We start from the raw sequence: 18,660 nt of genomic DNA, 5'->3' as shown, positions 1-18,660 counted from the left end.
TAAAAATAAAATAAAAAGACAGAGGGAACACGTGGTCGATAAACACCTGTATTTAAAGCCCCCCTAAGGCTGCACTTATGGTACCGGCAACATCAGGCTGCGGTCGCTGGAAAAATCAAATTGAGAGGACGTGCAGCGAACACGACCAAGCTGTCACTCCGTCGTGCTTACTATAAGCGCACACGACGGCGGCAATGCATTTGTTTTGACGCGACGTTGCTGTCGCCAGCACTATAAGCGCAGCCTAAGAAATGCAACTAGTAATTCATTTTCCAGAGAAAGCCAAATCTTTGTGGTTTGGTTAGTTTAAGGAAGATTATAGGATTGTTAAATAGTTTAGCTGTACCCGTGGTATATGTGGAATGTTTCCTCACTTTATCCGGTTTGTTTTCCATGCATCTTTAAGGGGAGCTGCTGACTGCACTTGCAGGCTGCATCAGCACTAAATAAAAAAAGTGTTACACAGCTTGTCCTGCATACAAAAAAAAAATAAAAAAACCACACCAGAAAAGAGAGGTCCACACAAGTTTATTGTAATAAATAAAGACAACTTCACATCGGACACCGGAACGAGGCTAACAAGGTTTTACTGGACAGCCATATATACAGAACATAAACAACCAGGATGCAGCCATGTGTTACAGCCAGCAGTAACTATACACCAGCAACTATACACCAGCAAGGCAGGAGGAGCTGCACACAGCTTTGGGAGCACCTACGCTTCAGCAGGTCCACAATCTTACCCGCGCCACACCCCGTGATCTTAGTGTTTTAAGATCTCCATCTGTTAGGCTGTGGAGAGGAAGGGTGTTCAACCAGCTGACACTGCATTTTAAGTAATCGCATACAAGCGGACTGCGTGTGACCGCTTTGATGTTTTAAAGTGTCTCGGTTCTAGGACTACTCACTGCACAGCAAACACAGAACTTTTACCCTTCCCATGGCAGAAATCAGACAGTGCCACAGCACTTACAGGATCGCAACCACATGTTCAAACGCAGTCACCCCCCCCTCACCTCACCCCTTTTACAAAATTACACGACGTTCCCTGAACATCGTCAAAGGGCCCCTACAGCACCCACCTGTGTGATTTCCAGGAACATCATGGGAGCAGCTGAATGGTTATGGTGAAGGATGGGGTGTCAAGAGAGGTCACATGACCGCTGCTGTTTGTAACACAAAGCTCATTATATAGCGATAGCAGACTTCAGTGCACTTGATACTACTCCATGTCCCATTATAATGTAGACAGTCAGAGTTTTCATAGTATTCAATTGCCGTGATGGAGCAGAATATGCCCCACCATGGAGGGAGGGGCGCAACAAAGCCAGCTACATCTGTAATATAGCAGTTTATGTTACCAACATGTTTCAAGCTTGTGAATGGGCAGAGTGACACATCTACATGTAGTCATAGCTGGTTCCTGGCTACCATTCTGCCCTCACTGGCATGCAAGTCCTGATAAGAGCAGGCAGTGCCAGTACCAATCATGGGTTTTCCCCCACACAGGCAGTCCCTTGAATGACAGGAGTGGAGTGACTAGGTCTGTGTTCTGCCCAACCCCAGGTTCAGACCTTGTGCTTTCTCCCTACTGTACGTAAGGGAAGTGCAACACCAAATTGTTAGTGTATCTTTACCGTGAGAGAGACAAGGTATCACAGCGACCTGCTGAGCATTGGCAGGGCCTGGTCCTCTTTCCTAAGGGACGAGTGAGTGCTCACCTATTCCCCTGGTCTTGCAAGAGGGCTGGGGAAGAGCAGGGACGCTTGACCCGTAGTGAAGGTCCAGGGACCAGCCCGAGTTTGGAAGACCAGAACAGAGACTGTGTTAGGCAGAGAATTGCCATGTTGCTGTGAAGTGTACAGGAATAAAGCTGGTTCCAATTGGATATACCTCCGGCCTGGTGTGTGTGTGACCTTACTGGGGGGGAGAGGTAACCGTTTCCACTGTAGGAGATCACCTCTATACATCTGGAGCTTACAACAGATGGCGGCGCAGCGTACCATGGAGTAAATGTCAGTTATATACCCCAGAAGTCTGTCCTGCAGTCCCCACAACCATCAGCGGACAACTCAGCCTCCTGTGAGCCAACAGGTAGCATACACCTGGTAACAGTGGTACCTCCCAAAGGCTGGGAGGGAAAAACCATTACATACTGTACTTTTTTAAAATGTTATTGTACATGCAGTTTCTCCCCCCCCCCCCCCCCCCAATACTACTAAAACCCTTTGCTGGCAGAGCATGCCACATATTGCAGACCGGTATATTCATTATAAAAGCCTCACGCATGACATGCTCGGAGTATCTAAACCTCATGATCTCTCCCTGTATATTTCTCAGGAAGCAAAACATTGCAGGCCTCTGCAGCAGCATCATTCAGTATGTTTGCAACACAGTGCACTAGTCTTGTTATAAACCAATTCTAAGCAATCCTCACTTGTGTCATTAGTCCAAGGATAGCAAGCTGAAACAGACACCAACACCTGGCCTTTAGCGTTGACATGAGTTGGCTAAACCACCTCTTAGAGGAATACTGACCCACGCTCCCCTCCTTTTGAATTACATGTTTGCACGCTGACCCCCATCCACACACAGTCACTACACATGCCTCGTTTTTAAAGCTAAGAGCAGAACTACTAATGACAAACACACTAGAATAGGAAACATAAAATATCCGGGCTCTCTCTACACCCGAGCAGTACGGCAGTGGGACGGACTTCTAACCACCTCAGTCCATGAACTTTCGGTTTGTGTTGGCACCAAACAAAGCTACTCGTATCTCTGGCATCATCTGTTGAGGAGACATGGAAAGGAGACAATACGGGTTGTTAAGCAATGACAGTGGACATTGAAAAAATAAGTTTTATTCCCATGGGGCCAAAACCCTAATCATGCCTTCTTAAAGCACCAGTCTGTATCTATTTTTTGGGGAGGGAGTCTCGCTCTTACAGCCCCCTAGCACCCTATGGGGACACATATGTCTGTGTGTAACATCGAAGTGTAACATTTAAGTATGTGTGAGCTGGATTCTACTATCAATTTGCAAGATCCTAAAATGTAATTAACAATTTGGTGTGTCTGAGTTGACAAGGCAGACCCCTCCCTTAATTGTTAGTCAAGTGGCTGTGTTTTAGAATACTTAAGGCAGGATACCTTGGCTGTGTGTAACATCTTAAAGTGTAACATTTAAGTGTGTGGAGTTAATCTTGGAGTTGAAATTGGCGGTGAAGATTTGAGGAAGATCTAGACTCTGAACAACAACTTTACAACTGTGAGAACTTTACTTGCTAAAAGCTGTGATTATTTGTACTCTTCCTATCCTCCAGTACCTGGGAAGTCTCCCCTCCTGTATCTCACTATGCCCTCCTTATTGTGTTTACTGTTTCCTTACTCCTTGGTGAATGTCCCTGTTCTCTCCAACTTCCCCACTCCACCATTATTTATACACTTCTCTCCCAACAACCCTCAATATAAAAAAAAAAAAAAAAAAAAAAAAAAAAAAACACCCACACAAATCCTCTATTCACACACTATCTACTCCTTCCTGCTGGTGGGGATCTCCCCTGAGCTTGAAGCCAGACACACGTGATTTCACCCATGCCTCGTTACCATCTCTTCCCCTGTAAATGGTATTAACCTTTTCATTTAACACTGACTAACCTTAAAACTTGCCCCACAAATCAAGCATCCCAATAGCCTGCACTCATGGCTATTGTCCCACAGTCACTTATACCACCCATTGTGGCCAAGCACTGCCATCTACAGCACTTATTCCCTCACCTGCTGTCTCTGTAAGTTTCCCCTCAAACCTCTTAGATTGTAAGCTTTTCGGGGCAGGGATTTCCCTTCCCATTGTCTGATTTTTGCTGCACTTAAAAATACATTTAAGATTCCCTGTACTGTATTCTTTGTGAAGCGCTGAGTACACTTTTGGCGCTATATAAATAAAGACATACAATACACATGGCTCCTGAATTCTGGTCCATGAGAAATTATATGGCCACTGGGACCAGCCAATAGAAAGTCATGGTATAATACAAAAAGGAATCTGAAGAAAGACATTAAGAATCTTGGCAATCAGGTGGCAGGGCCATGGATTAGGAGTCACTGTTTTATAGCTTCCTGGAAGATTGAGTCGAGGTTTCCTCTTCCCACAAGAGCCCTTCTCTGCATTAGGAAAGGGTGCCTTCTCCTCCCTAGAGATCCGCTCACCTGCTGCCCTATCAGATCCAGTCTGCTCTCCAGTGTGTTGGACACTTTGATCCTTCCATCGATGTTGTACATCTCTATCCCTCCCGCGCTGCAGGGAGACACGGCAGCAAGGTTTGAACGCACATTCAGACACATTATTTGGGAAGAAAACAGCATGGTGGCGCTGTTCTGTAAACCAATAGTCTGCATCTTAAATAGAAGAGGGACACCTGAGAGCATTAAGTTTCTTGATGCGATCTGTTCATTTTTATAGGAACCATGAGAAACACTCATGTCAGAGCTTCCAAAAAGGCATGTTGTTTCAATGCATCATTTAACCCTCAAAATTATTGTTCTAAAAGGATCTCACGCAGGGATTATTTTACCTAAGGTTTACCTTTGTCGGCGTAGTATAAGGCTCATGCATCGTAGTGTTTGCTAAAGCTCAGTAATAAACCGAGCAGCGTTCTTCTGCACACAGTGACAGATTATACTCCAGGCGCTGTGCGTTGTGCGGACATTCGGATATTGTGAGAAAATTATTTCGTTTCACTCAGTGACAGAACCGCGTGATGGAAGGTGGTCTGCTCACTGACCGAAAAAGCATGGTAGCAAACTCAGGACTTTGGCTTAAAGCAGCAATCCCGCCTCAAAATAAAGCTATTCTAAGATTAGAACTGAAGCTCAATAAATAGCAATAAACTACAAATATGGCTGCCTGGGTCTCACAAAGACATGGCAGCTTTTGATTGGCCGTCGGAGCAAAGGCCGCCTGGCAGCCATATTGTTCTTCCGGTCAAGTATTGTGTGGCAGTTTTGAGCCGAGGTTAACTAGCAACCCGGTGTCCCTGGAGCATTGCAGCTCAGCATTCTGGGACGTATGTTATACTAATAGGGTTTTCATGCTCCGTAAAACTCTGCAAACATGGATAGACCTTGAAAAATAGGAATATACACAGAGAGAGTGTGAGAGAGTGTGAGAGAGTGTGAGAGAGTGTGAGAGAGTGTGAGAGAGTGTGAGAGAGTGTGAGAGAGTGTGAGAGAGTGTGAGAGAGTGTGAGAGAGTGTGAGAGAGTGTGAGAGAGTGTGAGAGAGTGTGAGAGAGTGTGAGAGAGTGTGAGAGAGTGTGAGAGAGTGTGAGAGAGTGTGAGAGAGTGTGAGAGAGTGTGAGAGAGTGTGAGAGAGTGTGAGAGAGTGTGAGAGAGTGTGAGAGAGTGTGAGAGAGTGTGAGAGAGTGTGAGAGAGTGTGAGAGAGTGTGAGAGAGTGTGAGAGAGTGTGAGAGAGTGTGAGAGAGTGTGAGAGAGTGTGAGAGAGTGTGAGAGAGTGTGAGAGAGTGTGAGAGAGTGTGAGAGAGTGTGAGAGAGTGTGAGAGAGTGTGAGAGAGTGTGAGAGAGTGTGAGAGAGTGTGAGAGAGTGTGAGAGAGTGTGAGAGAGTGTGAGAGAGTGTGAGAGAGTGTGAGAGAGTGTGAGAGAGTGTGAGAGAGTGTGAGAGAGTGTGAGAGAGTGTGAGAGAGTGTGAGAGAGTGTGAGAGAGTGTGAGAGAGTGTGAGAGAGTGTGAGAGAGTGTGAGAGAGTGTGAGAGAGTGTGAGAGAGTGTGAGAGAGTGTGAGAGAGTGTGAGAGAGTGTGAGAGAGTGTGAGAGAGTGTGAGAGAGTGTGAGAGAGTGTGAGAGAGTGTGAGAGAGTGTGAGAGAGTGTGAGAGAGTGTGAGAGAGTGTGAGAGAGTGTGAGAGAGTGTGAGAGAGTGTGAGAGAGTGTGAGAGAGTGTGAGAGAGTGTGAGAGAGTGTGAGAGAGTGTGAGAGAGTGTGAGAGAGTGTGAGAGAGTGTGAGAGAGTGTGAGAGAGTGTGAGAGAGTGTGAGAGAGTGTGAGAGAGTGTGAGAGAGTGTGAGAGAGTGTGAGAGAGTGTGAGAGAGTGTGAGAGAGTGTGAGAGAGTGTGAGAGAGTGTGAGAGAGTGTGAGAGAGTGTGAGAGAGTGTGAGAGAGTGTGAGAGAGTGTGAGAGAGTGTGAGAGAGAGTGTGAGAGAGTGTGAGAGAGAGTGTGAGAGAGAGTGTGAGAGAGAGTGTGAGAGAGAGTGTGAGAGAGAGTGTGAGAGAGTGTGTGAGAGAGTGTGTGAGAGAGTGTGTGAGAGAGTGTGTGAGAGAGTGTGTGAGAGAGTGTGTGAGAGAGTGTGTGAGAGAGAGTGAGTGAGAGAGTGAGTGAGAGAGTGAGTGAGAGAGTGAGTGAGAGAGTGAGTGAGAGAGTGAGTGAGAGAGTGAGTGAGAGAGTGAGTGAGAGAGTGAGTGAGAGAGTGTGTGAGAGAGTGAGTGAGAGAGTGAGTGAGAGAGTGAGTGAGAGAGTGAGTGAGAGAGTGAGTGAGAGAGTGTGTGAGAGAGTGAGTGAGAGAGTGAGTGAGAGAGTGTGAGAGAGTGTGAGAGAGTGTGAGAGAGAGTGAGAGAGAGTGAGAGAGAGTGAGAGAGAGTGAGAGAGAGTGAGAGAGAGTGAGAGAGAGTGAGTCACTAATGGCTTCGATAACTTATTGCTAGAGCCCACACTGCCCTCTGTGCTTGGCCGCAGATAGATTTCCCAGGACTAGCACATGGCAGCGGTCTTTCAAGACCCCCAATTTCACACCTCACAAGCCCACTTTCTCCTCACTCACCCTCTTATACTCCCTCTCTCCTCCCTCCCCCCCAACTTGGCCGCAAGTAGAGAACCGGCAGCCAGGCCCCCCACACCCCGCCCCCCCCCCCAGCCACCGGGCCACTTGTCCCGGCTCTCCCCCTCCCCCCCCCGTCGGCGTCCCTGGCTGCGTACAGGGGAAGGGAAAGCAAATTATCCACAACCTGTTCTGTTCCTTACATGTCTGGGGAGAGGTGGTTTTCATGATCCACCCCCACCTCCAGGTCCTTCTTGGTAGCCGCTTTGTAGGCTGGGATGTTCTTCTGCACAGAGGACTGAAGACAAAGAGAGGTAGAGTTATAAACCTCAGCCGCGTCTCCACAAAAACAAAGAAGGATGGACAACTGAGATGAGGACAATGGTACACAGAACAGGTCTTGCTCAACCTAGGCAAAGGCGAATGTCCATGAAAAAGGTAGTGGATTCATGAAATTGCTTCCCCGCAGAGGAGTTGGATAGCAAAAGCTACAGCAAATCTGTATTGACTCCAACAATGGTTCTGCAGACACATACATTTACTTTACCAAGGTGTAAATGATATATGTTAACCCAGGACACAAACTAAATGCAGTTATTGAATGTATGAAAGCGGTCATCTCCATTTACCTTAACTAGTGCCAGGTCCTGCTTACGGCAGCGGATCAGCACCTTGGGTTCTAGGAGCTGGTACAGACCCTGCAGAGGAACAGCAGAGGGTCAGAATGGAGGGGCCTGTTACACGGTTACGGTGTTGTGCACGACCTGCCACCATCGTTACCTGCAGGATGAGTCCGTCCAACAGGGCTTGGTAACGTGCAGAGTCTTTCACCACCCTCGCCAGCCTCTGCTTGGCATCAGCGAGTAAATCCTGGGCAGACAATGAGTCATTTTGTGGGATGAGAAGAGTTAAACAAAACATTTAGCTTTGCCAACAATCTATTCTGCTCTTTACATGTCTGGGGAGAGGTTTCTTTACCCCTCTACAATGCATTTTCAAGCCCAAAAGAATAGACTTTATGCACAGCATTGGCGGCTGTGCAATAGATTTGCTATCACGTAAAGTAATGTGAAATTGCAGCTCTTCCTATACGGATGCTCAACAGGTTTCTATTTTCTTGAAAACTGACACAATAAGTCATTTTAATGCAATTTCACAACTGGCCGGACAGATGAATCCTTCAGGTAAACTATATTAAAAAAAAATAACATAATGTAGCAACATCTGCAAAATCCCAACCCTCAAAGTTTTAGCTCTGAAAATGAAGATTGTGAGGACAAACAGAAACAATGGATCCCGGTCCTTCGCTAATGGCGAGAGAGATGTGACACTGCATTGGTTTGCCGCAGGTGTGTGATCAAAACATAAGGAGGACGCTCATTTATTTCACATGGAGACTATTACATGGCCCTGTACAAATTGGGACAATCTGAACTATGCAAGTGTAACAAGAATACAAGGCCTTATTCACATGACCTTACAATCTAGAAGACTACAACGTTTTGTAGATCACATACTGGCACAGGAAAAAAAAGGGATGAACCTGCAGTGAATCGGCTTGGTATAAACATGACATGAAGTTCTTTTATATCCGCCTGCAGATCTGGGTTTTTCCCTCCGCAGGCTGTTTGTTCCTCTTTCTATCAAGTCCTAAGACATTTCTGTGGCGAAATGGGCATGAGGAACTATAGGCCAGAGCAAAGTTTAACACATCCCGAGCGCTTCATGGGAGAGAAGAGGGTGACACGTAACATCTTACTGGTTTGCAGCGTCACACAGGCAGACACTACAACAGGAGTCAAGGAATGAAAAAGCTATGACCGGGCTACCGACCCAATGATCCCCTAACCTGGGGTGCAGCAAGTAATATCCCAGGACCAGGGTGAACCTCAGGGCTAGATTCACAAAGCTCCATTAAATGAGGGCAATTTGGTTTACAACACAGACCTCTCAAAATGATCCATTTTGGCTCTAACAAACTGCAATTCCTATGCGGCTTTAAAATAGATAGGGGAAGAAGCATACAATATATTTTACATTAACATATTTTCTAGGTGTTTAATATGTATTTCACCACGTGGAGTATAGGCTAAAGCAGCAATACTATATTCCCCCTTTTTGTTCTTGTGTATATGTAAATATTCTACATTCTTACCCAAGCTGGTAATCGTTTGGTGCGCCTGTTATAAGTGTCAATAGCCTTATGGTGTCACTAACATAATAGCAGCTTCAGGCAGTGTAGCTCAGCAAATGCAATGTATCCTTATATTGCCAAGATAACATTATTGTTACAGTTTGCAGCTCAAACTGCGGGGAATATTGGCAACAAATTATCTCAAACAGGAAAGTGTTGCAAAAATCTCGCACTGCTTGGAATGTGGGCTTAAAACTGATATAGAAATCAGAAGCGGCTTTAAAACAAAAAAATGGCAGAGTTAAAGAATTAAAAAAACAAACACAAAAAACAGTAAGTATTATCTAATACTACGGAACAGATTTATTTAAAAAACCCATATAAAATTTCACATTTTGCTGCTTTAATCTATTTCAGGTATTAAATAGACTCTGCAAAAAGAATGTATATAGCGCAAACTAAATATCACCGTAACTATTAGTGCGACAAACAAAATAAAAGTGAATAAGTGAAAAATCAAGTGAAAAAAACAAAACAAAAACCACCATACAAGAGAGTTGAGCTGGTTCAGGTGATGTTTCCCAACGTCACAAAGAAGAGATTAGATTACACAGGGCTAATCCAGCGCAGGATACTCTTTATAAGGGTGGTCCTTTTACCTGCCTGGTGGGGAGTATAGGCCCTCTGTGCGAGTCCCCTACTACTGCTGGACTCTCTCCTGCCTGCGCCCCTGCCGACAGACGCAGCCTGTGTGTACAAACCAGAAGCGCCGTGGAGCCAGAGTGACGGAGAGAAGCCGGTTAAACATCTGGCTGAATGAGGGACTGAACGGAGCGCCATCGCTACGGGACCCAGAGTGGTCAAACTGCGTTTACCTTACTGGGAGCATGACAGTTGCCGGTATCTCACCGCTTATGTCTTTCAATATAAAATTGATGTGCACCACGCACATCTCTTCTCTTTTATACCCATGGAAAGTCCATCCTAAATCTACCACCATCTCCCACCATTTATCAGATTTATCCGAGACACGCTTGATTTGACCTACCCCATGTGAAACAGAAAAAAAATGGCAGGCATCCGGAACAGCAAAGAAACGGCAATGAATGGCAATCAAAACCCACGGTCAGGAAAAAGGCACAAAAGTAGGGCAAGTAATCTCCATGTCCTCCCTCCTACGCGTTTCACGCCGCTTCATCAAGGAGTTTTGATTTAAGATGTTTGCTTCTAGTACGTCTGCACTACTGTATGCATTGTTCTTTTTTTTCCCATATACCACCGAGAGCACTTTGCACTGGATTAGCCCTGTGTAATCTATTAAATAGATCATATCCTAAACTGATCTCTCTCCTCTCCAATAAAAGTCCTATTCCAGGGTCAAGATTTTTTATTTATAAAATGTTTTACCAGGAAGTAATACATTGAGAGTTACCTCATTTCAAGTATGTCCTGGGCACAGAGTTATGATGACAAATACATGGTAACATTAAGTGAACAGGGTTATACATTATATACAAGACATTGCATGCACAGTTAAAGATGATGAATTAGGACTGGAGGTTAATGTCCGGAAATATCAGTACATTAACAGAGCTTCGTGAATATGGGATTAATATAATTTAGGCTGTAATAAGATCGCAAGGAACAGGGTTGATGTGATGCTCTCAAATTGTGACCAGTCCTGTAAATGGAGTGTCCAAATGTATAATGCCACAATGGGTTAATCCAAAACACGATGGAGTGCCCCTAATAAAGTTGATTAGGAACTGGTGGGAATAAGTGTACTAGTGGAGTCAGCTTGACACCCACAACTATAACACATAATAGCACCCAACCAGTACAATGCTTATAAATGGACAATGTCCGTGATAGACAGGAATAAAATAAGGCACTGCGGCACTTTACCTGTGCTACCCAAGGGGCACTCTTGTCGTTAGCAGCGTGCAGTCCAGCCGTTGTAGGTCCAGGAAGATAGAGGGCGTAGATAGCGCACAGCCAGGGATATCCTGTATATTCCGTGCTGGAAGAAAAGAAACAGCCAGGCCACTCCAGAAGTAACAAACAGTACTAATTCATTTATTGCATGCTGAACATACAGAAAAAATGGACTCGGTAAACGCACCTACGCGTTTCATACTCAAGGTACTTTATCAAGGTGACAACAGTGTAATAAAGCTGCTTCTTTATACTTACACGAACTGCCTCTGAGCCAATAGGATGCCGCGTCACTAACCCGCGTCGTGCAGGGTCACGGCGACATGAAACGCAGTCACCTGCATCTGCGCAGAATCGCGAAGGAAGGGCGCGCACAGCCATAGGCTGGGCAGTTCGGGCAAAGTACAAGACCTTACTTGCACTAGACGCTACAGCCCACGGAATGACGTCATCAGCGCGCATCACAAAGCGTGGTTGCGCTGACGTCACGTCGTATTCAGTAGCCTGGCGGAACATGACAACTTTTTTAACAAATCAAAACTTTATTGAAACTGGACATTACTGTTTAAAATGGAAAAAACAAAATTATTTAAAAAACACAAATAACTTGTTGCAATAATAGCAGCAACCCTACGTAGCAGTGTACTGTGTCAGTAGAAAGGAAATGGTAATAAAGATAAATAATGAATAACCAATAGATAAACAAATAATCATAACACTAAATAAATAGTTATGGTACTAAGCACATCACAATGTAACATTAAATAACCATACCATTTATCCTACCATATAATTAAGAAGTATATACTTCTAAAGATTTTTAATTATACATATGAACACAGTATCCATACATAGGGAGAAATTAAAACACCTTGTTTATCAAAGAGAACAAAAATAGTGTTTATCAAACAATTGAGAATATTAGCCATTATGTAACTGAATAAGAAAATATTGGAAGAATGTACATAATCTCTGTATGACATTAAGCTTGAGTGATAACACTATATAAAAGAAGAGGAATACATTGATAAAGAATGTTGTTATACATAAAGATCGCCTGCTAACAGAATAAATCATGAACATTGATTGGGATGCACTATAAATATGTGTATAATATCTAAAGTAACATACAAATATGATTACAATAAGATTAATGATCTAAGCGTTCATTAATTATGAACAATTGTGTGAATTATAATTATCAGTGGTTGACAAATCACCAAAAAATCTACTCGCCACACAAAAAAAATCTACTCGCCACCTAGTACCAAACGTGTGCTGCTTGGGCCAATATTTACTCGCCCGGGGGTTAAATCCACTCGCCCGGGGCGAGCAAATGTATAGGTTTGTCGAACACTGATAATTATTATAAAACAATTTTAAAACAATTTATAAAAAGAAAAGAAAATGGAAAACATTATTATAAAAAAAATATATAAAAAGTCATAAAAAGTGACTTCAATCCCAATCAATGTTCATGCCCAGGGGTGTTCTTGTTCTCAGGGTAAAAATCCAAAAAGACTCTCGTCTATCTAACTGTTTAATCCTGTCCCCTCCTCTTATGGGCACGGGAACATGTTCTATGCCCTGAAAGGTGAACGAGTTGCTGTTACCATAAGGACAACTAGAAAAGGGTTTTGAGACGGGGTGATTTCTACCTATGTATGGATACTGTGTTCATATGTATAATTAAAAATCTTTAGAAGTATTTACTTCTTAATTATATGGTAGGATAAATGGTAGGGTTATTTAATGTTACATTGTGATGTGCTTAGTACCATAACTATTTAGTGTTATGATTATTATTTGTTTATCTATTGGTTATTCATTATTTATCTGTATTACCATTTCCTTTCTACCGACAGTACACTGCTACGTAGGGTTGCTGCTATTATTGCAACAAGTTAGTGTTTTTTTAAATAATTTTGTTTTTTCCATTTTAAACAGTAATGTCCAGTTTCAATAAAGTTTTGATTTGTAAAAAAAGATGTCACATGTTCCGCCAGGCTACCGAATACGACGTGACGTCAGCGCGACCACGCTCCGTGATGCGCGCGGATGGCGTCATTCCGTGGGCTGTAGCGTCTAGTGCAAGTAAGGTCTTGTACTTTGCCCGAACTGCCCTATGGCTGTGCGCGCCCTTCCTTCGCGATTCTGCGCAGATGCAGGTGACTGCGTCTCATGTCGCCGTGACCCTGCGCGACGCGGGTTAGGGACGCGGCATCCTATTGGCTTAGAGGTAGTTCGGGTAAGTATAAAGAAGCAGCTTTATTACACTGTTGCCACCTTGATAAAGTACCTTGAGTACGAAACGCGTAGGTGCGTTTACCTAGTCCATTTTTTCTGTATGTTCAGCATGCAATAAATGAATTAGTACTGTTTGTTACTTCTGGAGTGGCCTGGCTGTTTCTTTTCTTCCTGCACGGAATATACAGGATATCCCTGGCTGTGCTCCATCTACGCTCTCCATCTTCCTGTAATAAGATCGTTCGCATGCCCTTCACACAATAGACAAGCACAGAGAGTTAGTTTATGGATGATATTTAAAAACAGCCACAAATTCTGACACAACTAAAAAAAAAAGCTCCAATTCATGATCAAGCCAGTGACAATACAATGAACGGGTTAGCTGAATCGTTTCTAGAACTATTGCATGGCAGTGTTTAAACCTGGAATGGGAGTCCCAAAAGAATATGGTCACTGATGCTGAAATTAACTGGAGCCATTTTATTCTCCCATGAGAACTTGGGGGCCATTGTTTAAATACAATTCATGAACTAACTCTGTTTGCGCTTGTTTCCATTTCCTGATCTGACAGTTAAAGCAATATCCTACAGGTGTTTTTCTTAATAAAATCGGTTCTGTACTATGAGACAATACTTGTAGCATTTGAGAGAAAAAAAAAAAAAAACATTTTGTCCAAATAGCAACCATTTACAAAGTCACACCACATGTTCTGATCTTCTCCCTGAGCAGGTTGTTTTGTTCTTCAATTGGCTAAAAAAAAAACATTAATAGTCTTCATCTTTAGTGTGATTTTTCCATGGTAACCTTTAGGCTGGGGCCATAGAGGGGGTAGCAGGGCTGAGGCGCGCTGACGCTGAGGCTCGCCTGCTGAAATCTGCGCGATTTCATGCCCATGCAGGCGAGCCAGCGGGCGCGATCGGGAGGCGGGGGGAGACTGAGGGAGGCGGGGCAGTGACGTCGCTGGGCCAATCGCCCGCGACGCACCGACGTCAACGTCACGGCGCCGTGACGTTGACGCTGCTCCGCGCTGATTGGATGTTTTCAGCCAACAGCGCTCTGAAAAACAACTTGGCTGTTGGCTGAAAAATCCAGCGCCTCAGCACGCCTGCGGACGCTCGCGTGAGCCCCCTCTAAAGACATCCTCATGGAGGATGCAGGGGCTCAGCGCGGAGCGTCCGCACGGCTCAGCGCAGCCTCCCCTGCTATGGACTCGGCCTTAGACTGCACTGGGCGCCATTTTTACCTTCCAGACAACACGTCTATCTCCTGAACAGAGCATCAGCTTTGATACATGTTAAAAAGCAGACTGCTGCTATAACGTCATGTTAAATAGGTTCATAAAGCTTAATGAATCTAGCCCCAAGGGTGACATTTACATGTCTACACAAACGGCTGCTCCACAGAAAATAAATGTTGCATCTTGAAAGTGATCTCTTGTACAGCAGATTACCAACTATAACTATTTACCTTGCCATTCTTTAATATAATATAATTATTTTTTTATTTAAAGGCCCAAAGCCTGCTGTAGTGTTGCCATGGCAATCTACCATTTACCCCCACCCATCAGGCAGCACAGCTGTTTTCCATGCAGTCTCCGAGTGCTTTTATTCTTACAGTGACCGGGGTTGGTCACTGGTTTACCATCATACCTTATTGAGCATTGTTTTTTTACAGTGTTACCCCAGCACGGATTGTTCAGGGAAACTATGGATCAGGCAGTTTGTGTACAAGTATACTTACAGATATAAGGTCATCCCGTGCTTTCAACACCTTTAACCTGGCCTGGTTCATCAGGTTCGACATCTGGCTGCAAGTCACAAACAAAACAAAAAAAAAGTGTCACATTGTGATAGAGATGAATTTAGTGTGTTGCAAGAAATTAAAAAAAAAAAAAAAAAAAACAACAAACACCCCCAAAAACCAAACTGAACACGTCAGGACCAGCTAAGAGGTACTAAAATAATCCATTATTAATCCATAATCCGCTGCTAGCTTTCGGTAGCAAAAGGGTTAAAAGACCCCAATAGGCATGACCCTGACCCATTCAATATCACTTACATTTTCTTTTGCTGCTCGATCTGCTTCTCTTTCTTCTCATAGTACTCCATGATCTTCAGCCTCTGCGTCTGCACCAGGCGACCCTTCTCAATGTTAAACTCTTCTTCGGCCTACGACAGGGGGAAACCGCAAGCAAAGGCTCGTCAAAGTCACTATTACACAGCGGCAACATCAAGTAGGGGATGAGACCAGGGGGACAGGTGGCACTAAAGATATACAAAAAAACAACCGCTGATAGCTCAAAGAATAGCACAACAAATACTTGAACTTCCAAAAGTCCCATGGTATAATGATGTAATATATATTTGTATAGTCTGGGTATGTTGACAACACACCGACGGGTTGACATTGCAAGCGGAGACGGGTGACCAGTGACCTGAAGTGCAATTAATTCTGATTATAAATAAAAAATAAAAAAAGTAAACTGCTGCTAGGAAACAATCACTCACACATAGGGTCCTGTGCAGTTCATCTCAACATTTCTCTGCCAGAAGGCAGTGAAACTAGCATGCAAATGGTGACATTTACACACTTAAGGGTTAACCAGCAATAAGGCAACTACTGGTCATTCAGAATGCCAGAGGTCATGGCTAGCATGACTGACCCTAAACAATGCTTACCTCTGGATACAAAAAGGTAACTCCAGTTTTCTAGACTGTTATAGAAGTGTGTGTGTGTGTGTGTGTGTGTGTGTCATTCCCGTTACCTTGGCATCGATTTCCTCAGCCTTCTCGTTGGCTTCCTGTTCGATAAAAGCCATCATGTGCTTGATCTGTAAAGGAATACACACGTTACACTGAATGTGCTATACACAGCGTTCTTACTTACAGCCGACTCCGATGCGTTGGAGCAGGAAAAGGGGAGCGATATAATAGTTTGTGAACCGAGAGAAAATCAAAGAGCACAATCATTTTAAACTGCAATACTGCATAAAAGCCTCTACATAATGAACCCTTAATATTGAATGTAATGTAAAAATAAGATGCGCACAAAGAAAAGGATACGATATCAGCAGAAACAGCACATGGAGTATTTAGTGTTTCCATTCAGATTTTTGAATGATAAATACTATTTTCTACAAGCAAAACTCAAATACAGACTAAATTAAACTGTACAAATTCCCTTTTTTTCCTGAGTGTGTCACAGATCCAAGAAAATCAATCCCCAGAGCAAAAGATGTGATTTGTAAAGGCAAGATGAGGAATCTGGCACATCCCAGGGCTCACCAGAGCAGCCATCAAACATTGCCAACATCTGCTAACAGCAGCCTTGCACGCATCATTAAGATTTCAGTAACACTAGGAATAGTGTGTGAATGGCATATTAGAGATATAGACTCCAGATAACGCACACCTAGGTCTCGGACAATGTTGTGTACTTGAATCTATAGGTCTGAGAATCCATCTCGTGTTTGCCCAACACATGATACCTCTAACACCTCCATCCTTCACCAAATGAAGACTAAAAAAAAAAAAAGTAACCTTTATGCATTATTTGTTAAATTGCCGGTAGATGAACGGCATGCTGTACGCTCATTGGGAAGTTTGCAGAGCAGCACAGCTCTCGTAATTTAGTGAACAAGGCCCTCCGTAACACTTCAGAGGGAGGATTTAGACAGGAAGACTAGAAAGGATGACACGGCAGCCGGCAATTAATAGGGCAGCCCATAGTTACAAATAGGAAACCTTTAATCCTTGTGTGACTTTATATATTCGGAACCTGCAATGCTTCCCTTCTACAGTGGAGGGGCTTGCACACATTGGAAAGAGATGCACTTCATGTCCTCAATAATAAGGATTCCTTTGCCGTTTAGTAAATAGAACAGGCACTGACAGTTGATGGTGCCTAGGAGTTGTGCATTTTTCCAGGTAAAAGCTTAGCAACAGGAACTAGACAGGGGGTGTTGTTGGTTACATTAAATCTCTTCACTGTTTGGGGGCTCCAACTATAAGAAGCTGTAATCTTCATATCTGTCAGATTCAACCTGTTTGTTACTCACACAGGGGTCACTTGTAGCCCTTCAGAGGTCAGACTCATCAGTAAAACTTTATAACCCCCCCCCCCCCCGTTAACTGCCAGGGACCCCAACACTGCACGCTGCGCTGGAACATGGGGGTTAATGCACGCTTCAGTTATTGACATTACTAGATTGATTTGATACTGGTGTTACCAAATACTACAATTAAAAAATATATATATTAATTTAAATTAGAAATTGGACATTACTTTTTTGAACTATGTTCAGATAAATACAAGATAAACAATAGAAATTCTCTTTGATCTGTAACTTTTGATAAAATATAGAAAGAAATATGGCTTGCGGCTTCTGGTAAGAGGAATGAAAGGTTAATAGGGTTATTTAAAAAGACCACTCCAGATACCCCATCAGATGTTGCCCACTACGGTGCCATACAAAGCAGTGATGTTTACAGCAGGTGCTGTGTACGTTTTGGTTTAAACAAGGTATTGGTCCCATCCCACTCAAACAGGCCTGAGATTCCAGACTGGGCTGGATAGTTTGACCGCTGCTCTGTATTCCTTCCCAAATCCAGATGAGAGCAGATCTGTGAAACCAAGCTGTTTACTGTTAACAAGAACCTGTGCAAGCAGAATAGGAAAGGAAAAGGGCACCCGCTAATTCCACTTTACAAATGTTTGCTGGCTGTAGAACAACACCCCGATTCTCTCATCAAAACTGCAAACAGCAGTAATAAAAGTGCAGATTCTTCGATATCTGTGACTTAAGATGATTTTACCCAGTAAGCCAATTCTTGACATTTACAGTCATAATAGTTTTTTATAGCTCTTGTGAAATATAGCAGTCATGTAACCATGAAAGACATTACTGGCCCATATTAAATAAGCCGTGATATTCCATAAGAGACTTCGCATAAGAGGCTATTATTCCATAATAAACACACCCAGGAAGATATCTTGTGGCCCAGTCACTTCAACGGGCCGTAATAAGACTTCCAGCCTGGGAAGGGGTCTCATGGAGTAACACAGATTAGTAAACTATAGTGTCCTAAAAGGCCAAAGAGTTGCATGGCACATAAGAGATCTACAAGCCTGAAATGCACCATCTCTATATGAGACTAGAATATGAGTACTTTCTTCTAGCAGTAACAGGCTGCAGCAATGTTGGCTTCTGTGTGTATAGGAGGAGGTGGGGCCTTTAATAAGATTTCCTGAAACTGCAGCTCTTGGAGCGGTTAGTGAAGGGCACATGATGCTCACAAAATCACATGATATTAGTAAGAAGCCACTTCCCATCTGAGAAGTCAATGGATCCCTGCAGTAAAATATGAGTAACTAAATATGCAGGACTCCCCTTTTTCACCCCCTCGGTCAATACCAGGAGTGGCCAACTCCAGTCCTCAATGGCCACCAACAGGTCAGGTTAAGGATATCCCTGCTTCAGCACAGGTGGCTCAGTGAAGCAACATTGAGCCACCTG

At 43.7% G+C, this 18,660-nt stretch overlaps 1 protein-coding gene across 1 annotated transcript; it reads right to left on the bottom strand.

Annotated features, from left to right (window-relative positions):
* Window positions 1-511: 511 nt before the first annotated feature.
* LOC142483482 (V-type proton ATPase subunit E 1-like) lies at window positions 512-16,045 on the bottom strand. The gene is made up of 8 exons (XM_075583487.1): window positions 15,910-16,045; window positions 15,204-15,313; window positions 14,886-14,952; window positions 7,610-7,699; window positions 7,459-7,527; window positions 7,033-7,127; window positions 4,213-4,300; window positions 512-2,791 (listed from the first exon to the last, which is right to left on the bottom strand). Exons 1-8 carry the CDS (start codon window positions 15,964-15,966, stop codon window positions 2,729-2,731), a joined length of 639 nt encoding a protein of 212 aa, XP_075439602.1. The 5' UTR covers window positions 15,967-16,045; the 3' UTR covers window positions 512-2,728.
* Window positions 16,046-18,660: the final 2,615 nt, after the last annotated feature.

Source organism: Ascaphus truei, unplaced genomic scaffold (assembly GCF_040206685.1).
Source record: "Ascaphus truei isolate aAscTru1 unplaced genomic scaffold, aAscTru1.hap1 HAP1_SCAFFOLD_3271, whole genome shotgun sequence".
NCBI lineage: Eukaryota > Metazoa > Chordata > Amphibia > Anura > Ascaphidae > Ascaphus > Ascaphus truei.
Note: the sequence above shows the minus strand (reverse complement) of the source record. Positions and strands in the feature narration are given on the sequence as shown.